Genomic DNA, 22,754 nt, shown 5'->3' with positions numbered 1-22,754 from the left:
GCTTTAGATGGAGCACAAGGGCTTTCATAATAATGTTTCCCCCAGCTCCTGAGTCGACCAGTGCTAAAGTGGGGAACTCATCACTGCCCACTGCAATAGACACGGGCAGGGTGAGTTGGGGAGCAGGAGTGGTAAAGCCTAGGATCATCTCCCCACTAGATCCTAGACTTGATAGTTTCCTCCTGCTTCTGAGGGCAGTTTTGCAACTGGTGCCCTGGACCCATCACAATAGTAAGAGAGCCCTAGGTTGCAGTGGTGGATCCTTACCTCCAGAGAGAGGCGACCTTATCCTAGCTGCATAGGTTCCTTGGCCCGTGCAGCAGTAGAGGCCGTTGTGAGTACTCAAGAGAGGGGGCACGAAAAGGACGGGGGCCAGCACCAATTGCCTTCACAGAGATTGCAATTCCCAGATCCGCTGCTGGAGGCGGTGGTCGATTCTTCCAGCCAAGTCACTAAGCGTGTCAAGGGACTCAGGAATTTCCGCGTTGCTAGCTTGTCCTTCACCCTGAGAGGTCAGCCCTTCCAAAAACATACTCCAGGGGGCTGTCCTCCCTCCAATTCACCTCAGTGGCCAAGATCCTGAATTCGATGGCGTAGTCCATTAAGGTCCGCTTGACCTGCTGGAGATGTAGGAGGTATGACCCTACCACGGCCAGCCGGCCCGGATTCATCAACACCAGTTTGAAGGACTTGATGAATTGTTGCAAGTCCTGTAGGCAATGCATCCCCTCGATCCCACAAGGGAGAGGCCCAGGCCAAGGCCTTCCCATCCAGAAGGGAGAGTATAAAGGTAGTGTTGATGGTGTTGCTGGGAAATTGCGTTGGCTTGAAGCGAAAAAATGCATAAAGCACTGAGTCATGAATCTACAGCACTGTTCGAATCTCCACATACCAGGGTGGAAAAGGAGGACCTTCCAATGGGCACCGCCACTGGAACCAATAGTACTGGTAGGAGGCGGAGAGACTAAGGTGGCTGCAGTTACATCAAGGCGGGCTCTGAGCCGCTCCATGGAACCTGCCAGGCTTGAGGAAATGTTGCTGCAGCTGCTGCTGGAATTTTCTGCACTAGACCAGGAATGGCCTGGAGGCCCGAGAGATCCATCAAGTCCATGGCCTCGGTAATTTGTTGTGGAAGTGGATCCTTGGACAGAGGTGAGGTTCACGCTACCCACAGGGAAGAGCCTGTAGGGCCTCACCATTGACAGGCAGACCTGGCTAGAGCAAGGCCCAACAGGAACATCACCAATACCAGCCCTCATTCCCCTTAGGTTGAGCCCTCGGGTGCCGGGGCCAGCTGGATTTAGGTGCGGACCTCTGGTGAAGAGAAGAATCAATCGCAGAGAGAGGTCATTGCCCAGCAGGAAGAAATAAAGTTAGTACTAGCAGAGGTCAGGCAGGCAGGCAGACAGCAGAGACAGAGTGGACCAAGGTCAAGGGCAGGAGAAAAACAATGAGACGAGGACAAGCAGAGGTCAACAAGGCAGTCGCAGTCATCAATGTGGGCAAGAACCAGTCTACAGTCAAGCCAGCGGAATCCAAATGAAGACAAACTGGGGATTCGAACCAGAAACAACGAGGCAATGAGCTACTCAGAAGAGTTCGACCTATTGCCCAGATGTTTGAGGCCAGTCTGAGCAGGCTTTAAATAGTGGAGAGCTGTGATGTCATCTACGGGTGCTACGGTGTACGCTTAGGGAACCCCACTCAGCTGAGCGGCATCCCTAGCACTCGCGCTCAGGCCTGTACGGTGGCCTGCCATGGCATAGGTAGCCCCCTCCAAGTCAGGGCAGAGACGTAAGAGCGACCAGTCAGGGGTTCGTCATTCAGACCAATCTGGTCCTAAAAAGAATAAACAAGTATTTATAGATCCCACATTTCTGGACGGAGACCCTGCTGTCAGTCATGGATGTCAATGTAGAAATACCTTCAATCTATATAATGGGGGAAATATTTTGCAGTTCAGATCACTTTTCTTCAGTTAGCTACTACTTACCCAACAACATTTACCAAATTAATGGTGGTTATAGCAGCTTTTCAGAGTAAAGAAGGGATCATGGTTCATCAGTATTTAGATGATTGGTTGATCAGAGCCAAAGTATTTCAGGAAGATCAGAGTTACCATCAGAGTAGTACAATTCATAGAAGTTTAGAGTGAATATCAATTTTGAAAAATGCAATCTTCCACCTAACATGGTCTCTAGAATATTTGGGTGCATAATGTAATATCAAGAAGGGCCATGTATATCTAATATCGAATCACACAAACAAGCGTATCAACAAATAAAAAAATCCTCATCACTAATGTCACCAATGGTTGGAACTATTTTCACATGTTAGACAAATAATAACCACAATATACACAGGACACATGAGATCTCTGCAAAGTCCCCTTCTATCTTGTTGGCCATGACAATCTCAAAATTATGAGTGTTGTCCCACCACTCCCAATTCAAAAAAGAGAGGTCTTACTTGTGTTCAAAAATGCAGGAACTGGAAAAAGGTGCAAGTCTAGAACAGCCATCATGGACTTTAGTAATCACAAGTTGTGATTTAACAGGATTTTGTCAAAACAAAGTAGTAGAAGGAATATGGTCCCAGAAAAAGGCTATATGACCAGTCAGCAGATTGGAAACCAGAGCAGTAAGGTTAGCAATAAATCACTTTCTTCCATTATTTTATTTATTTATTTAAATGTTTTATATACCGTCATTCCATGTGGGAATCACTAGTTCATAACGGTTTACAGATAAAATATATATATATATATTTATTTTTTTATTTTGAAGCTTTTATATACCGGTGTTAGTGGGGGACATCAAACCAGTTTACATTGATCAGCAGGTTAGGAAATTACATTTTAACAGGGAGTAGGAACTGGGAGAGGGAAAAACAACAGCGCAGCATAGAAAAGATAGGATACACCAGTAACGTTAAATGAAAACCAGTAACATTAACATTAAATACACCAGTAACATAAAATGAACATAAAGGACCTTAGCAGATGGATAGAGGTGTCTTAGCATTTGATGCGCATTGGAGGTCATTTGGTGAGAAGGGCTATTCCAGGTAGGCTCATTTGAATAACCAAGTTTTTAATTTCTTTTGAACTTGATAGGACAGGGTTCGAGGGCGCAGAATTGGTGGCAGTGAATTCCATAGTGAGGGGCCAGCAACTGAGAGGACATGGTCGCTTGTGGAGCCAAGGTGGGCTGTTTTTAGAGAGGGTACAAGTAGTGTGCCTCTATTGGCGGCTCTAGGGGCCGGGGTAGATTGGTGGAGGTTGAAAGGGATATCTAGCCAGTTGGGGTTGTGGGAGTGAATGGATTTGGTGTACAATTGTGAGGGCTTTGAAGTGAATACGGGAAAGGATAGGGAGCCAATGTAGATCTTTTGAGGATAGGGGGATGTGTTCATATTAGTCCCTGATCCCCTATCTCCCCTTATACATATGCTCGGAGTAGTACTATATCTCAGTTATTTTCGCCTTTTATGTATCTTTAGTTATTTAAGTTATTTATTTACTGTTATTAAGCTTCATTGTATTTACCGTTTCAATGTAGTTTTCTGTTATTATGTTTCAATGTATTCCGCCCCCGAGGTGACAGTTTTTGTTACTTGTAAAAACCGGTGTGATATGTATATTATACAGGAACATCGGTATATAAAAATCAAAGAATAAAATAAATAAATAAATATTTATGGGTGTTTGAGATGATTCTTGCTGTTGCATTTTGCAACATTTGTAGTGGTTTTATCGTGGAGTAGGGGAGGCCCAGGAGTAGTGCGTTACAGTAGTCCAGTTTGGCAGCAATGGTGGCTTGGATCACTGCACGGAGGTCTTGGGGGTATAGCAGGGGTTTGAGTTTTTTCAGGACTTTGAGTTTGAAGAAGCCTTCTTTAAGTATGGAGTTGATGTATTTCTTCATGCTTAGTTGTTGATCAAGGAGAACTCCAAGATCCCTTACGAATGGTTGGGCTGAGGTGATGTTAATCTTGGGATCATTGGAAAGTGGAGGGGGGGGGGGAGTGTGGAGACATAAGTAGGAGCTTGGTCTTGTTGGCATTGAGTGCTAGATGTAGATTGGTAAGGAGGCAGTTGATGGCAACAAGGCAATTTTCCCAATGCTTTAAGGCATCAGCGATAGAACTTTGAATGGGGATGACGATCTGGACATCGTCGGCATATAGATAGAATTTAAGTTTGAGTTCGGAGAGGAGATGGCAGAGTGGGACAAGATAGATGTTAAAGAGGGTGGAGGAGAGTAATGAACCTTGTGGGACTCCTTGTTGTAGAGGGTGGGGGGTAGATATAGCTTCACCGATTTTGACTGAAAAATTCCTGTTCGAGAGGTAGGATCTAAACCAGGCAAGGGCTAGGCCTGTGATGCCGATGCTTTCTAGTCGAGTAAGGAGGTGACTGTGGCTGATGGTGTCAAAGGCCGCAGAGATGTCGAGGAGGGCAAGGAGGTAACTGTGGCCTTGGCCCATGCCCTGAGGAGGTGGTCAGATAGAGTGAGGAGCAGCGTTTCAGTATTGAAGTGTTTCCGGAAACCAAACTGGGAGACATGGAGGATTGTGTGGTTTTCAATGTACTGCATGAGTTGTGCGTTAACAACTCTTTCCATTAGTTTGGCGATAAATGGGAGGTTGGAGATCGGGCGGAAATTGGAGGGATCTTTAGGGTCTAAGGAGGGCTTCTTTAAGAGGGGTTTAACCACGGCATGTTTGAGTGTGTCTGGGACAATTCCGTGGGAGAGTGAGCAGTTGATGATGTCTGCTAATGCTTGGGCTATGGAGTTAGGGACTGCCAGGAGGGCTTTAGGGGAGATGGTGTCGCTGGGGTGGGAGGCAGTTTTGAGTTTTTTAGGATGTTTTCGACTTCTTTGGATGAGGTGAGGTCGAGGGCAGCCATGGCGGGCTGGGAGGGGTATAGGGAATGTAGGGGGGGAAGGGAGGGGAGGGTCAGGGGATGAGGGGAATTTCGAAAGGAGGTTAGTGATTTTACTCTGGAAGTAGGTAGCGAGTTCTTTGCATCTGGCGGTCTGCGTCAGATTCAGGTATAGAAGGGGGGGATGGATTTAGTGAGGCTTGAGATGTGGAGAAGAGTTGCTTTGGGTTGAATCTGTAATCGTGGATTTTCTTGGCATAGAAGTCTCTTATGTTTTAGTGTTGTGATTCTGTAGCTGTGTAGCGCTGATTTGAAGATGGAAGAGTGCGGGGGGATCGGATCCTTTCGCCATTTTCTCTCTTTTGTCTGAGATTGGTTTTAGAGTTTTGAGCTCAGGTGTGTACCATGGTTTTGCAAGTTTGGCGGTAGTGCTTAAAACTCGTTTGGAGAGTGGGCAAAGTTTGTTCGCTATGTCTCCTGTGAGATTATACCAGGAAACTAGCGCTGAGTCAGGGTCGGAGCAGACAAGGTTGGGTAGGGAGGAAGTTAGTGCAGCAGCTAGTTCATCGCTGGGGCAGGATTTCCTGGATATTATTGTGTGCTGTGGGCGTTGTTTCGTGAGGGGGGGCGTTGGTAGAGAGAAGGCTTTGTATTAGGTAATGGTCAGACCAGGGAACAGGGGTACAGGATGGGGTGGAGTTGGAATGGACATCAGAGTTGATGAACATCAGGTCCAGTGTGTGACCTGCTTTGTGTGTGGGTGATGTTATAATTTGCTGGAATCCTAGAGCATGGAGGGATTTGATGAAGGCTTGGCATGAAGGGGAGGGGGGTGAGGAGTCTACGTGGAGATTAAAATCTCCAGTAAGATGGTGGGGATATCGGCGCTGATCCAGTCAACAATGAATTCTATGAGGGTGAGGTTTAGACTCCAGGAGGGGTAGGAGGGGGAATAAACTAGACAGATTTGCAGGTCAGGAGATTTGAAAAGGCCTATTTCTAGCTTGGGTGGGGAGGCAGTGTGGATCTGTTTGAGTTTTAGATGTTTCTTAGCTGCTAGGAGGACGCCTCCTCTTTTTTTTCGGTCTGGGGATGGAGAAATCTCGTAAGCTGAGGTGGGGAGTTGGTTGATGAGAACAGTATCTGTGTCTTTGGCCACGTCTCGGTAACTGCACAAAGGTCTGGTTTGCAATCGATTAGAAGATCGCTGAGGATAGGTGTCTTTTTGGCGAGAGATTGTGCATTAAAGAGAATTATGGAGAGGGTGGTGAGACCTAGGAGTTGTGTCAGGGGAGAGGTGAGGATGGGGATTAAGGATTTGCGTTCAGGAGGTGGATAAAGGAAAGGAGGTAGTCAGGAGAGGGGACAGTGGATACAAGGGATGGATACATTGTCAGGTGCTGAACCGTTATTATATAAAATATAATATGTGTTATAGGATGGAAACATTCATAGAACAGAGGAAATACAACGGAAGATAACAAAACATGAAGACAGAGCAGAATTAAAGGGAATTGCAAGGGGGAGGTTATAGTACAAGAAATATATAGGATATCCTAGTCATTGGGGAACTGGGTGTTTCAGTAAAGTGGAAGGTATTTTTGAATAACCCAAGTTTTAAGACACTTTTGGATTTCTTTTTCACTGTAAATGTTCAAAGTTCTTCTGGCATGGAATTCCAAAGTTTTGGGCCAGCAATCTCTCTATCTCTAGTTAACATTAAGTGATAGTCTCTTAAGTTCAGGAATTTGAGAGTGATCTGAGGTGTTCGCAGGGGGTTGTGGGGGTTTAAAAGTTATTCCTAGTAGATCGTTGTTATTTAGGTTGATGTTATTGAATATTATTCTTAGCACTTTATTGTTGCGGTCCCGGTCGCTAGACTAGCGACCGGGTCCTTACCTTGGTTCTTTGAAGGGAGGCCCGGGCCGAGTCACAGTGAGAGCTGGGCCTGCCAGGCGCGTTGCGGCGGCGTCTCCACGAGGGAGACGTCGCCGAGGTCCGATTTTGGCTCCGCGTGAGGAAAAGTCCTGCTAATGGTTCAGCACCTGCAGGCAAAGGGACAGCCCCCTGGTTGACGTCAGACGCCAGCAAAGTACTTAAGCCAGCGTCTGACTGTTTAGAATCGCTTAAGCAACAGAGTTTTGCTTCAGAGTCTTTTTGCCATCCTATGACTCCAGCTCCTGTGATTCCAGTCTCTATTCTGTGACTTCTGTTCCTGTGACTTCCTGCTCCTGTGACTCCTGATTTGTGACTCCAGCTCCTGTGATTCCAGCTCCAGTCTCTACAGCTCCTGTGATTCCTGCCCTGCTGATCCATATCTAATCCACGGTATCAGTTTCAAATTCCATAGCTTGACTCTCTGGCTTTTGATCTCAGCTTCTCTTCCGCTTCTCCTATCTGCCGCCTGTTTTGTCGCCTGGATCATCTTCTAATCGCTTCGCATCACCGTCGCCTAAGTCCCAGCAGTCCAGGTCCTCACGGGCTCCTCCTGGGGGAATCTTGGACTTCCAGGGTGTGAAGACTTCCTCTTCATCACCATCGCCTAAGTCCTAGCGGTCCGGGTGCTCACGAGCTCCTCTCGGGTGTGCCACGGACTTCCAGGGTGAAGTTTCTACACGGTTCTCGGTCAGCCTGCCGCCAACCCAGTCTTCTCTTCAGTGGAGTCCATCTTCTCCTCTAACTCTTCTCCACAAAGCTGGTTCAAGAGTCCACATTCCTGGTTGCAACATTTATAATGAATTCTTGACTGTACAGGAAGCCAATGCACAGTCATCAGTATTGGGGTGATGTGGTCGAATTTTCTTGCTCCAGACAATAGTCTAGCAGTGGCATTTTACAGAAGTTGCAAGGGTTTTAGGTGACTTGTCAGAGTAATCAAGGTTAGAGAAAATGAGGGATTGTGAAACTCTTCTGAAATCTGTAGTGTTTAATAGATGTTTTAATCAGCTCAAAATCCGACTCTTGTACAAACCAGATCTAATTAGTTAGCTTATGTGGATTTTTCATTGTTAAATTTTCATCAATTTGGACCCCTAGATCTCTCACTTGAGTTGAAAGTGTTAGCTTTTGCAGCTTCCGAGATCTATCCCTGGGAGTATAGTTTTTTTTGTGGGTTGCGGCTCAACCAAATTATTTCAGTTTTATTGGGGTTCATCAAGAGGTTCCATTGAGCTAGTTTTCCTTTTCTTTTAATCATATATTTAGAGATTAGAGATGTCGTATATTCAAAAGATTTTATTAGGGGGATATAAAATTGTAGATTATCGGCATAAAGGAAAAGGTTTAAACCCAGGTCTGTCAGTAATTTGTATATGTGCATCATGTCCTATATTAATAGTGTTGCTGATAGGGCGGATCCTTGTGGTATGCCAGTTTGGATTTGGAAGATGTCGGACAAGTAATGCCTAGTTTTACTTGGAATGATCTGTCTGTGAGGAAAGAGGTGTTACGATGCTGCTCGCAGGCCTAGCCGCAAGCAGCCTCTCACCTCTCCGCCAGTCTCCCTGACATAGTCCTTGCGGCCTGGAGGCCGCACCTGTCTCCGCGGTGGTCAGAGCCGCCGCCGTTCAGCCTAAGTGGCCTGGAGGCCGCCGACGTCATTTTCTGCTCTGCGCGGACAAACCCGCTGCCTCCGGTCTCCTCTTCACAGCCCGGTGGTTGCCGCCATCATTCCTCCCTTGGTGGGCAGGGCCACCACTTGCCGTGTCTCCATGCGGCCTGGAGGCTGCTGTCAATGCTGCAACCTCTGTGGCTGGGAGCCGCTGACGCTGGGACCTGGCTTTGCGGCCTAGTGCCGCTCCTGCTCCTCTTTGCGGCATGGCTGCTGCTGTCCCTGGACCTGCCTTCCTTAGGCGGTGCGGCCATGCCTCTCCTGCCTCTCTTAAAGCGTCCACAGTGGGAGTAGCCCTGCGGCCCCTCTTGATGATGTCATCCAGGTGTTTTCTCTTCAGCCCATTTTCCAATACCTTTACAAGGAGCCAGTCCGCTCCTGGTCTTCTCTTCTCCTCCAGCTTCTTCAAGGCACTCCGTCGTCATCTTCATCCATGGTTCCTGCTCCTTTGTCCTGTCTTCGTCCATGGTTCCTGGGTCCTTCATCCTCTCTTCGTCTATGATTTCTGGTCTCTCGTCAGATCCCGTGTCTTCGTCTTCAGATGTCCCTGATGTCTTCGCCTTCAGATGTTCCTGCTGTCCTCGTCGTTAGATGTCCCTGACGTCCTCATCTTTAGATGTCCCAGATGATCCCATCTTCAGATGTCCTCTTCTCCAGATGTCTCTGATGTCCTTGTCTTCAGATGATCCAATGTCTTTGTCTTCAGAAGTTCCGCCTCCAAGCATCCACTTCTTCCGTCTCCTCTCTTTAGAAGCCTTGTCCTCGGATGTCCTTGTTTCTGGGTCCATCCTAGCCTCCCACCAGCGGATCATGCTGTCAGTGGGCCTGCCAGGGCGCCGGTTGCGCCAGGTCACTGAAGCCTCTACTCCGGCTGGAACCTGCTATGAGTGTGACCCGGACTCCACTTCATCCTGAGTTTTAACCTTGCTGTCATCTTTCTACTCACCAAGAGTCCTCGTCTACCTAGTTTCCTTAAGCCTGTCCTTGTGCGGATGTTCCAGGTTCCGGGGGCCAACCCTAGCCCATCCAGCGGACCCTGCTGTCAGTGGACCTGCCAGGGCACCAGTCGCGCCAGGTCACTGAAGCCTCTTCTGGCTGGACCGGTCTTGAGCCACTTGGATCCTCTCTTCATCCTGAAGCCTCAGCCTCGCCTCAGCCTTGCCTTCTTGCCTAGTGTTCTTGCCCGACCATGTCTCCAAGTACCTTTGCCCGACCATGTCTCCAAATACCTTCTCCCGACCATGTCTCCAAGTACCTTTGTCTTGACCATTTCTTCAAGTGTCTTTGTCTTGTTCCAGTATCATTGCCTGTCCTTGACCTCTGTCCGTCCTGTCGCATCTGTCGTTTCCAGGCGGCAGGTCCGAAAGGGCTATCGAGTTGCCGGAGGGCTACCCCAGAGACCAGCATTGCGTTGTTGGGTCTCTTCTGTGCATTTAGGTTCGGCAGAGGTCAGAATTCCTGGTCTTCAGCCTGTCCGCCCGAGCTTGGACACGCCTTGCCTGCCTTGGCACTTCCTCTGAGCTCCTCTGCAGTTGCGTTGAGGTCCAAGGGCACTCTAACCTCTCCGGAATTGGGACCACTCCCTAGCGCTCCCCCAACAAGAGGTGAACCATTTTAGTACAATTCCATCAATTCCAATGTTTTTCAATTTTTGGCAAAGTAGGTTATGGTCCACAGTGTCAAAGGTAGCTGTTAGATCAATCAGGACTAGACAGTATGATTCGTTTGAGTCGAGCTGTGAGAATTCTTTGCTACAATGAAATGGTAGTAGCATATATAAACAAATGGGGGGAATACAAAGTCGGGGAATATCTGAAGAGACAAGCCTATTTCCCTGGCAGTGAGAAATCTACAGCAGATTGCTGCATGAAATATTACAGGTCAAGAAAACTTTCAAGCCGATTTCCTGAGCAGAAATCTTCTGGATCCAGGCGATTGGGACCTCACCCAAGAGGTGTTTCAGAAAATGATCAAAAACACCACAGATTGATCTAATAACAACCCTCACAGACACCATAGTCCATCAATTTTACAGCCAGTCTGAGGATAAGTCAGAGGCTTAAAGGATTCAAAGGAGGAAGTTCAGGAGAGGGAAGATGAAAAGGTGTTGTGTTTGCCAAACAAAGCAGGACCTGGATATCATTACCCTATTGCTGCCCAGAGGCATGCCTGATTATGCATGTTCTCAGAAAGGAGCTCCTATATGTTTAAGGGCCACTTCTGGTGTCTCTTATTGTTGTAAGGGGTTGAGAGCAGAGCCCAAGTGCTGGTCTGGAAGTGAACAGCAGGCAGTAGTGACATTTCCATGGCATATCTGATGAGGTCTGAAGGCACACCAGTAGAGAAACACTGATATGTAGTTTAAAATCTGCTCTGTCATTGGACTACTGGCTTTAACTGTCACTGTACCACATTGTGATAATGTCACAAAAAAAGTCATGTGCTCTGCCTGCATCTGCTGGAAGGGAATATAACCCAATCATTCTGGAACCGGTGTAGTAGGACTAAAGGAAAGGAAATTAACAGGTACGTTTAAATTTCTCCTTTAACCACTTCTACTAGGGTTTTTTATGGAGGCTTGCAGGAAACTAAGGGTAGTTTTGGAGGGGCTGTAGTTACAGTCTTACTAAAATATTTCTCTTTTTATGTTCCTGCAATATTTTATAGTATTAATATAGTCTGATATCATTTATTTTAATTCCATAGATTCTTCCTTTTAGCCAGCACCCAGAGGTGTTTGGATTACATGAAAATGTGGATATCTCAAAGGATCTCCAACAAACCAAAATCCTCTTTGAATCTTTGCTCCTGACACAGGGAGGAAGCAGACAAGGAGGTTCCTCAGGAGGTGGTGACAGTACTTTGTTTGACATTGCAAAAGATATTCTTAACAAGGTAAGAAACAATGTGTACTTCAACTAAGACCATTAAACCCTTGAACAAATCTATTGTATCTGTAGTTTCTTGCAGAGGAAGGATAACTTTCAAACAAACTCATAAGACAACATAAAGGCATGTATGTGGCCACACAGTTTTACCATAGTATTTTATAACCTGCTTTTATGATGTATTTGCATTTTATAAAATACATGTATCTTTACTCTTCAGCATATGTTCTTATGTTGTCTTATGCGCAAATACATACAGTGCATTGGAAGTGAAATTTTCAGTGCATTGAACATGTGTACTTTTCCACCTATTATGTTAGTGTATATTTTCGGGGGGGATTTAAAAGGCTGGCGTGCACAGATCCCAGGAGATATGTGCGTGGCTGGGCCGCACGCATACCGAGCGCATTTTCAGAGTGGCCCAGCCACATGTGTATCTCCCGGTACATGCAGAAGTGCTGGGTTTTTAAAAAGGGGCGGGCTGGGGGCAAGTCAGGGGCAGGGTGGGGGCTGGCCAGGACAGCACATGTCAGCAGCAGGCCGACATGCAGAACTTACTTCTGATCAGGAAAGCATGTAAGTTTGAAAACAAACAAAAATAGGGTAGGTAGGTCGGGTTTAGGGGTTGGGGGGGAGAGGAGAGGAGAGGGAAAAAGGAAGGATAGGTAGGGGGTTAGGGAACTGGGGATGGCCCGATTGCGTCACCGCACGTTTATTACAAAATATCCCCCCTTGCGTGTGCGAGTGGGCACTTGTGCACATGCCCGTGCTGATAAAAAATCGGGCATGCCTGTGCGTGCAGGTTTCAGATTACATAACATGCGTGCGTTGACACGCACATGTTATAAAATTGGCGCATCCATGTGTGTGCACTGGGAACCACGCGCACATGCACATCCATGTGGCCCTTTAAAAATAAACACATCAAGGAAATTACTAGTTTAATCAATTAGTCCATTTCTTACCATTTCACTCAGTCCTTTTCCAGGTCATCAAGACCCTCCTGGTTCTTTATCCTGAATTCCACCCAATTTAACCAGATCTCCCACATATCCACATATTTAATATCACTTACACCAGATAATTAACAGGTATAAAAGTAAGTTGGTAAGTTGCCTTGTCCTGAAACGCTCCTAGACTGTCCTTTTATTTACACCTGTATATGTACGTGCAAAAGTCAATATTCACACATAATGCATTTATTTTCTACTGTTGTGAAATACAGAATACATGAACAGAGGCTACTTACATGTGTTTATGCTAAGAGAATAACTTTCAAAACTGTGTACATGTGCCCATATATGCATGTATGTGGGGGTGTGCAAAGTTGCTACAGTAGTTAATATTCTCCCAGGACAAGCAGGATGGTAGTCCTCACATGTGGGTGATGTCAGCAGACGGAGCCCAATCACGGAAAACTTTTCTGTCAAAGTTTCTAGAACTTTTGACTGGCACACTGAGCATGCCCAGCATGCCATAATCCCTGTAGCCACAGGGGTCTCCCTCCAGTCTCTTTTTTTCTGCATTGCAGTTTGCCTCGCGGTTAGGAGCTCTGTGAGAATTATTTCACTATATTTCCTCATGGAAAAACTTGAAGTTACTTCACAAAAACGTTCCCTCATAGGGGGTCTCCCATCGCGACATTGTTTTTCGTTGCTTGGTGAGTAAAATTCCACCATCTTCGGTCGATTCCTGCTCCCCTTTCCTCCAGGTTTCGCAGGCCATCGACCGTTTTTGCGGCCCCCTTTTTTCCATCATGGCAACAGGTTTTAGAAAATGCCCAGAGTGTCCCCATACATGTCGATTACCGACCCGCCTGATGTCTGTGTGCTGTGCCTCGGCTCATCACACAACGTTCGTCGATGCCCAAGCTGTGCTCAAATGACCCCAAAGGGCAGGCGGGCCCGCCTAGACAAGGTGGAGTCCCTTTTCAAAATCAAGATAACTCCATCGATGTTCACCCAGTCATCACCGGGAGGAACATCGAAAAAATCGATGGATAAACCTCGCCGGGAGCACCAAGGCAGCGGTGACCATCCGTCACCGACAACATCTAAGGCATCGGCATCGTCTTCCTCAGTGCCAGAGAAAGACCGGACTGAGTACCAAGGGAAACATCATCACCGGCACCGACACGATTCCACGCCCGGTGCCGGCACTGACACTGCATCAGCCTCGATGGCTATCGAGCTGACTGTGAAGAGGACACGGGTAGAGGAGCCTCCAACTTCCACTTTACCCGAGATACTGAGGCAATCCCCACCGATATCAGTGCCGCGTACTGAGCCCCCTCAAACTACTGTGGAGGTGCCAGTAGCACCTAGCCTGCCTCCCTCTGTAGCTATGTTACCGATACCAGCTTCCAGGGAGGAGCTGGACATACTTGTCCGACAGGCAGTCCTCGATGCCCTCCGGAACCTACAGCCGCCATCGATGCCAGCCCCCATACCGGCACCGACACTGGAGCCAATGATATTTACACCACTGGTCGACCGCCTAGACTCACTCATCAGTGCCCTTCCGACCCAGCCTGGGCCACCGATGCCAAAACAACCTATTAAGTCTCTGAAACACCCCCCCCCCCCCCCCCCGATACCCATTCCGGGGTCCTCAAAAGATGAAGGCATGGACTCCAGTCCTCTTCCAGCACCGCTTCCACCGATACCTGAACCAGTTCCTGGTCCTTCGGGGCTCTCGGGACTGAGACGCCCACGATTTCCCTCGATGTCATCGATGCCACCAAAATCTTCATTGGTGCCGCCACATCCTCCATCGAAGGATCCATCGATGCCAACACATCCTGCAGTACCAGCTTTTTTCCCTCCCTCGGGATCTCATTCATAGACCCCATATGATCCATGGGAGAATGTTGACATGACACATCTATGGAGGACATACTATCAGAACCATCTCCTCCAGAAGAAAGGAGACAGTCTCCCCCAGAAGACCTCTCCTTTGCTAATTTTGTAAAGGAGTTGTCAAAGACAATCCCTTTTGACCTGGTCACAGAGGAAGACACACGTCATAAAACATTGGAAGTCCTCCAATTTGTTGATGCTCCCAAATAAATTAAGGCTATTCCCGCCCACGAGGTACTCTTGGATCTCTAGCATTGTCTATGGGAGCATCCTTGCACTTCCCACCAGTAAATAGGAAGACAGATGCAACGTATCTGGTCCAGCATACTCCAGGATTCCAAAAGCCACAACTACCCCACCAAGCAGTGGTAGTTGAATCTGCACAGAAAAAGGCCAGGAGTTTGCGCCCTCACTCTTCATCTTCCCCTGGATAAGACAAAAAATTCCTGGATATTTTAGGTCGAAAAATCTTTCAGGGCTCTATGCTAGTGTCATGCATAGCTGCATATCAACTATACAGGACACAATATCAGAGGAATCTCTGGAAGCAAGTTCAAGGAATAGCTGACTCTCTTCCCCAACAACAACAAGATAACCTCAACGCCATACTACACAAAGGCCTTGAGACTGGAAGGCATGAAGTAAGGGCTGTTTACGATTCCTTTGAGACTGCTTCTCGCTTATCAGCGACAGGAATCAGCGCCAGAAGGTGGGCCTGGCTTAAGGCATCTGACTTGCGAACTGAAGTCCAAGACAAGCTCGCTGATCTGCCGTGTACCGGAGAAAATCTATTCGGTGACAAGATACAGGACACAGTGGCTCAACTGAAAGACCATCACGAGACCCTGTGTCAACTGTCCATGGTTACCTCGGAGGCTCCCTCCTCTGCAAGAAAGACCATGAGAATGGACCCAAGAAGACCTTTTTATCACTCACGCAGGTACTACCCACCTACATCTCGCGTGAGACCAACAAACCACCTCAGAGAGGACATCCACGACAGCCCAAGCCATCCAGGCCTCAGCCAGCCCCGCAAATAGGCCTAGCCTCTGGATTTTGAAATCTATCCAGAGAACAGCAGCCACTCCACAAATCCAAAACCAGACTTGCCAGTAGGAGGTCAGATTCACCACTTCATAACCAACTGGCTCAGCATTACCACAGACCAATGGGTTATATCCATCATAACCCAAGGATACCATCTAAACTTCCTCATGGTACCCCCGGATTCACCACCCAATCCACTGTGGATGCAAAAAGATCACACAACCCTTCTTGAGTCAGAACTGTCCACCCTTCTGAGTGCCAGGGCTATGGAAGCCGTTCCCCGGGCACAGCAGGGCAGAGGGTTCTACTCCCGCTATTTACTCATTCCAAAGAAATCAGGCGGCCTCTGCCCCATCCTAGACTTCTGCAATCTCAAAAAAATTCTACAGAAAGACAAATTCAGGATGGTGTCCCTGGGCACCATGCTTCCCCTTCTGCAAAAAGAAGATTAGCTCTGTTCTCTGGATCTTCAAGACACTTATGCTCACATTCCAATATCCCCACAGCACCGCAATTACCTGCATTTTATTTATTTTATTTATTTATTTAGCATTTTTATATACCGACGTTCTCGATACAAATATCAAATCAGGTCGGTTTACATAAAACAAAACAATCGTGGTGAGGCGTTACAATAATACATTTATAGTGGGACATACATTTTATAGTGGGACATCAACATTTTGAGTACCGGGTTCTGCCTTTCGAACTTGCCTCGGCACCCCGTGTATTTACAAAGTGCCTAGCAGTGGCTGCAGCCCATCTATGCAAGAACAGCATACACGTGTTTCCTTACCTGGATGACTGGCTAATCAAGAGCCAATCCAAGCAAGGAGCTCTCAACATTCTCAAGCTCACTATCAATCTACTACACTCGTTGGGATTTCTCATCAACTACCAAAAATCCCACCTGACTCCATCTCACCTCCTTACTTTCATCGGAGCAGATTTGGACACCACAGTCACAAAGGCCTTCCTGCCCAACGACCACACAGACACACTCTCCAAGCTAGCTACATCTCTGCGCACAAAAGAACCGGCCTCATCCCATCAATTCCTAATGTTGCTGGGCCACATGGCTTCCAAGGGCCACGTCACTCCTATGGCCAGAGTGGCCATGAGAATAACTCAATAGACTTTGAAATCTCAATGGCTCCAAGCCACTCAACCTCTTTCATCCCAGAGTCATGTAACCCACCAGCTATGTCTATCGCTTCTCTGGTGGACAAACAAAGCCAACTTGCTGACAGGTCTACCCTTCCAGTCACCAATTCCACAAGTGACCTTAACCACAGACATATCCAGCTTGGGTTGGGGAGCTCATGTGAACAATCTTCAAACTCAAGGTACTTGGACACAGCTCGAAGCAACGTTTCAGATCAACTTCCTAGAGCTTCGAGCTATATGTTATACTGTATATGCGTTCAAGGACTGCCTTTCACACAAGACTGTTCTCATACAAACAGACAACACAGTTGCAATGTGGTACTTAAACAAGCAGGGCGACACAGGCCCTTATCTTATCTGCCAAGAAGCTGCGCAGATCTGGGCCTGGGCCCTTGCACACTCCATGCATTTACGAGCAACTTATCTGGCAGGCATACAGAATCATAGAAGCAGATCGCCTCAGTCGACAATTCCATCCTCACGAGTGGTCTCTGGATCCTGTGGTAACAAGGAGAATCTTCCAGCGTTGGGATCAACCAACAATCAACATCTTTGCATCTAGACTGAATCACAAAGTGGACAAATTCTGCTCCCTGCACAGGCAACAAAACACGTTAACCATGAACACCTTCGTTCGCCCCTGGAACACAGGCCTCCTATACGTGTATCCCCCGATACTGCTGAAATCCAAAACTCTCATGAAACTTCAACAGGACAAAGGGTCAGTGATACTCAGAGCCCGTATTGGCCTAGACAAGTATGGTTTCCCATGCTTCTCGACCTCTCGATCAGAGAACCAATTTGCCTGGGCACAGCGCTCCCTCTCATAACTCAGAGCCAAGGCATGTTATGCCATCTGAACCTTCAGACCCTATCCCTCACAGCCTGGATGTTGAAAGCTTGATCCTACAACCGCTGAACCTTTGAACTTATGTCTCTCAAGTGCTTGTAGCTTCACGAAAGCCTTCCACACGAAAATCCAATAGTTCTAAGTGGAATAGATTTACCATATGGTGCACGCAAAAAGATATCGACCCTTTTTCCTGCCCCACTACATCTCTTTTAGACTATCTCTGGCACCTTTCAGACTCTGGTCTCCAGACTTCCTCGGTGAGGGTACACCTGAGTGCCATCTCAGCATACCACAAGGGAGTAGGGGATGCCCCGTAACAGTGCAACCCCTTGTGAGTCGGTTTATGAGGGGTCTAGTACAACTTAAGCCCCCTCTACGGCCACCAGTCACCGAATGGGACCTAAATGTAGTACTTACAAGGCTCATGCGCTCCCTGTTTGAGCCTTTGCACTCCTGCAATGTTAGATTTCTTACATGGAAAGTTCTCTTCCTAATGGCCATTACATCTGCTCGAAGGGTCAGTGAGTTACAAGCACTTGTCACATACTCACCCTATACCCTACATGACCGAGTTGTCCTCCGTACTCACCCAAAATTCCTTCCCAAGATGGTTACTGACTTTCACTTGAATCAGTCTATAGTCTTGCCCACATTTTTCCCAAGGCCTCACTCTCACCAGAGAGGGTTTTACACACCTTCGAATGTAAACATGCACTTGCATTTTACCTAGACCGCACTACAGTCCATAGGAAATCCACCCAACTCTGTTTCTTTCGATAAAAACAAACCGTGAGTTGCAGTGGGCAAACAAACTCTCTCCAATTGGCTAGCAGACTGTATCGAATTCTGCTATGACAAAGCAGGCCTTCCTTTCCAGGGACGAGTGAAGGCGCACTCAGTGAGAGCCATGACAACCTTAATAGCACACTATCGTTCAGTACCGATTGCTGAGATCTATAAAGCTGCAACATGGAGCTTTCTTCACACATTTGCAGCACATTACTGCCTGGACAAGGAAGGATATTGACTCTGCCTTTGGCCAATCCGTCTTGAAGAACTTATTTCCAGTATAATCCCAACTCCTTCCACATCCATCTGCTGTGATTTTCAGGCTGCCTCCTGTTTCCCAACAGTACACCAGTTGTGCCTGTTGCACAAGTTGTACGCTGTTGGTCCAAACAAATATGAGTCGGCCTGAGCTTGCTAATCATCCACATGTGAGGACTACCATCCTGCTTGTCCTGGGAGAAACAGAGTTGCTTACCTGTAACAGGTGTTCTCCCAGGACAGCAGGATGAGGTCCTCACAAAACCCACCCGTCACCCAGCGGAGTTGGGTCCGAAACATTTTATTATTTTATTTTTTTGCTCACACCTTTTGCTACAAACGAGTCTGAAGGGAGACCCCTGTCGCTACAGGGATTATGGCATGCTGGACATGCTCAGTGTCCCAGTCAAAAGTTCTAGAAACTTTGACAGAAAAGTTTTCCATGATAGGGCTCCGTCTGCTGACGTCACCCACATGTAAGGACTACATCCTGCTGTCCTGGGAGAACACCTGTTACAGGTGAGCAACTCTGCTATCTGCGCACAAACAATATGTGCAGGTTAGAAAATATGAGTGCATACGTGTGTAAACATGCTTTCGTATATAAAAACCGCATGTTGCACAAGGTTGGATTTATCTGGATAATTAGCAGCAATTATCTAGATAAATTCCGATTTATCCAGCTAAGTAATTTAGCCAGATAAATTTGAAAAAGCACTACTTAGACGGATAAGTCTTAAAACACTTCTTATCAAGCTATGAAAGATAGCTGGATAAGTAGCACTTTTAGACTTCTCTGAATATCTGACTTAACTGGATAAGTAGATTTTTAAGACTTATCTGTCTAAATAGTGCTTCCTTGTCCTTCTGCTCTGTCAATCAAGAACATATGGGTTCTATACCTCATCCAGCATCTAGAGGCAGACTTTTTTGTTTTGTTTTTTTTATAACATCACATGTATGCATGTCATATTGAAACTTGTATAGCCAGTGTTCTCTGCACCCAGCTACTGGATGGATAGTTGTGGACAAAGTACTCCCTGGAATTTTAAAATTTGTATTTTAAAGAGTGAAAATTCATATGGTATATATTCTATACTAAATCTAAAGAACTATCTTTAAACTGAGGTCTTGCTCCTGCAGCAAGGCAAGCCAAATTGACAGTCATGGTGAGGAAAGAGGTTAAGCATTCAACTTAATTTAAGCAAGCACTCCTATTAGGAAAAGGGCTTGCTTGGCCTACCATTTCATTATTTTCCAATAGAGGCGGTTACATGTTATTTTAAAGCTGATTTTTCTGGTGATAAACTGCTAGCACTCTGCGCTGGGTAACAGAGCTCGGAGGTCTGTTGTTCCTTGGCAGAAAAAAAACAATGCACCCTCCTGCAGGAACAAACATTCCTCACTGCTAGTAGTTGTGTTCTGTCTGCCATGGTATTATGGAATCGGGGGTGTCTTCCAGGTTGTTTCATTCCTCTCAAAAAGTCACCAGTGAGTCACAACTTCCACCAAAGAAGTCGGTTGGAGTAGTTTTATTGTTAAACGAGGCTGACAAAGCTGAATGCTTGGTTGTTGACAGCAATGTGGCGACCATTATGAAGTCACTGCAGGATTTAACAGGTGCACTGAGATGTACTTAAGCTGTGATTCAGGAAGCTCCAAAGTTGTTACCAGAGAGAGAGAGAGATTGATCTAAACACCCCTCAGGAATAGGATGCTTCTTCAAATGTTGAATATTCACCCAAATACTTTAAATTCCTTCACCAAACTTTTCAAGCTTTACAGGCAAAAGATGACATGGGAGAGCTTTCCCCACAGTCAAGCTCTTCCTCTGCCATTCAGGGATGCCAGAAAAAAAGAAAGTGGTCACAGATTAGCCTGATTTAATTACTCTAGCTTCTGGAAATCTTTTATGAAAGCAGAGGAGGAATATGCAGAAAACTGTCACAGATCTCTCTAGGAGGGAGAAATCTACTCTGGAGGGGAGGAAGAGGATTTGATAGGCTATTTCATAAGGATGAGATGACCATACTGATTTCTCGGGTAACTTTGGCCTTAAAACTGAAGGGTAAGGTCAAGGAATCTTCAGATTAGGACCCAGTTTTAAAGAGTACCACCACTACTTTTCCATTGCATACAGAAACTGAGACCATGAAAACTCCAGAGGCAGGATATAGACATTTAAGAATCTTTAATAAATTATATCCTTTGCCTATGGAGTCACAAAACAAGAACGGCTTTTTCAAATGCCAAAGTTCAATGCAACGGTGGCAGCAGTTTCAAGAAAGATTACAATTCTAGTAGAGGGTGGAGCCACATTAAAGGATCCACAAGATAGGAAAATAAAATTGATTTTAAAGCATGTGTTTTCAGTGAACTCGTTTACGCTTCAGACAGCGATCTGTGTTAGCTGTGTGGCAAGAGTGTTGTTATGGTGGATTCAGCAGCTGACAGAAGAGGAGGCATCTGCCAGACTAGAGTTGGCTACAGCATAGTTGTCAGATAACTTATATGACCTTATTAGAATGTCTGCCAAATCTTTAGCACTTTCAGTGGGGGCAAGAAGGCTTCTTTGGCTTCGTCACTGGGCAGTAGATACTGTATAGATTGCCATTTTGGGGCAAATATCTGTTTGGAGAAGAGCTAGACAGATTAGTAAAGAATATAGGTGAGTCTAGACCTCAAAGACTGCCAGAAGATATGTTTACATTGAATTACCACTCACTCCATGGATGGGATCAGTTTACTGATGTGAGAAAGAATTTGCCTGGCAAGCAGATTCCAGTACAAGTTTCTCGAGCAAGGAGAAGAACGCAGTCCTTTCGGGGTGCAAGAAAACCACATCCTGATTCAGCCAGGCCTTCTACCTCTTCACAGTCTTCACAATGAGGCCCAGAGGATTCACTCTTTGATTACCCCTATAGGGGGGCAGTGGATCCATATTACCCCTATAGGGGGCAGTGGATCCATATTATGACAGATCATTGGGTCCTGGATATTATTCAGGAGTATTCCCCTGATTTGATTTACCTGGTAAGAGAATGTATTTTGATATCACCTGCTTATTCCTCAGGAAAACTGGCTGCAATTCATTCAACTCTAAACCAGTTAGTAATGTTTCAAGCTATATGCCCAGTACCGATCAATGAACAGTGAAAGTACAATCTATTTCATTATTCCCAAAATAGACAGCATATTTTGACCAATAGGAAATCCTTCAATCAGTGGTATCCTCAGTAAGAAAAGGAAAATATTTATCATCTCTGGATCTGAAGGAGGCACATTTGCATATTCCTATCAGACAACGCAGTCAAAAAAATCTCCAGTTTTGTATACTAGGGAGACATCATCAGTTCAAAGCTCTACCTCTTGGCTTAGCGATGGCTCCAAGAACCTTTACAATGGTAATGGTAGTAGTAGCAGCCTTTCTAATAGGCCGATACAGTAAAAAACGAGGGAGAGTGGACGAGCGCACAGGACACTCTCCTGTGCGCGCGATACAGTAAATAAATGTATTTAAATTAGGGCCGGCAGCGCACAGTCTGTAAACCGATTAACATCTCAGCAAAGAGGATGTCTACTGTATTTGTCTACCGCAGGAATCTTGTTTAAATTTACTGTACAGAACACAAATGTACAAATCAGTATCTCAGTATACTTGGCCCGAGATAGGCATTGGTTTTTACTTTTTAATTAACGTATTTCCTGATACCGATCTAATTTTGTTCTGGTTGCATTGCTGCTATGTTGATCGGCTTCCGTGTTGTTTTCTGGTTCCACATATGACATACATACATGTGATGTCATTTAAAAAACCAAAAAACCTCTGCCTCCAGAGATGCTGGATGAGGGATAGAACCCATATGTTCTTGATTGCTGTAGCAGAAATAAAGGAAAGCAAATTATCAGGTGAGACTTAATTTCTTCTTTTCTTTACATTTATCTAGCTATCTTACATACAGCCCGATCCAGTAAAGTCCGTGGGAGAGCGGACGAACGCCCGCTCTCCCGGCGCGCGCACCGGCCCCTCGCCGGTGCGAGCCATCCAGTATTTAAATGAGGCGACGCGGTGCAAACGAGGAAAAGGAGGCGCTAGGGACACTAGCGCGTCCCTAGCGCCTCCTTTTGGCCTGGAGCGGCGGCTGTCAGCGGGTTTGACAGCCGACGCTCAATTTTGCCGGCGTCGGTTCTCGAGCCCACTGACAGCCACGGGCTCAGAAACCGGACGCCGGCAAAATTGAGCATCCGGTTTTCGGCCCGACAGCCGCGGGCCGAATTCAAAAATTTTTTTTTTTTTTTTTACTTTTTTTACTTTTGGGGACCTCCGACTTAATATCGCTATGATATTAAGTCGGAGGGTGCACAGAAAAGCAGTTTTTACTGCTTTTCTGTGCAC

The 22,754-nt window shown here is 46.4% G+C and overlaps 1 protein-coding gene across 1 annotated transcript in view; it reads left to right on the top strand.

Annotated features, from left to right (window-relative positions):
* DNAH12 (dynein axonemal heavy chain 12) overlaps nt 1–22,754 on the top strand; it is a 1,160,754-nt gene that overhangs the window by 1,088,849 nt on the left and 49,151 nt on the right. The window contains 1 exon segment of the mRNA XM_029600929.1: nt 11,205–11,393. Coding sequence (XP_029456789.1) covers nt 11,205–11,393 — 189 coding nt within the window.

The sequence above is a fragment of the Rhinatrema bivittatum genome, chromosome 4, assembly GCF_901001135.1.
Source record: "Rhinatrema bivittatum chromosome 4, aRhiBiv1.1, whole genome shotgun sequence".
Taxonomy (NCBI): Eukaryota; Metazoa; Chordata; class Amphibia; order Gymnophiona; family Rhinatrematidae; genus Rhinatrema; species Rhinatrema bivittatum.
This window is presented reverse-complemented; position numbering and strand designations above follow the sequence as displayed.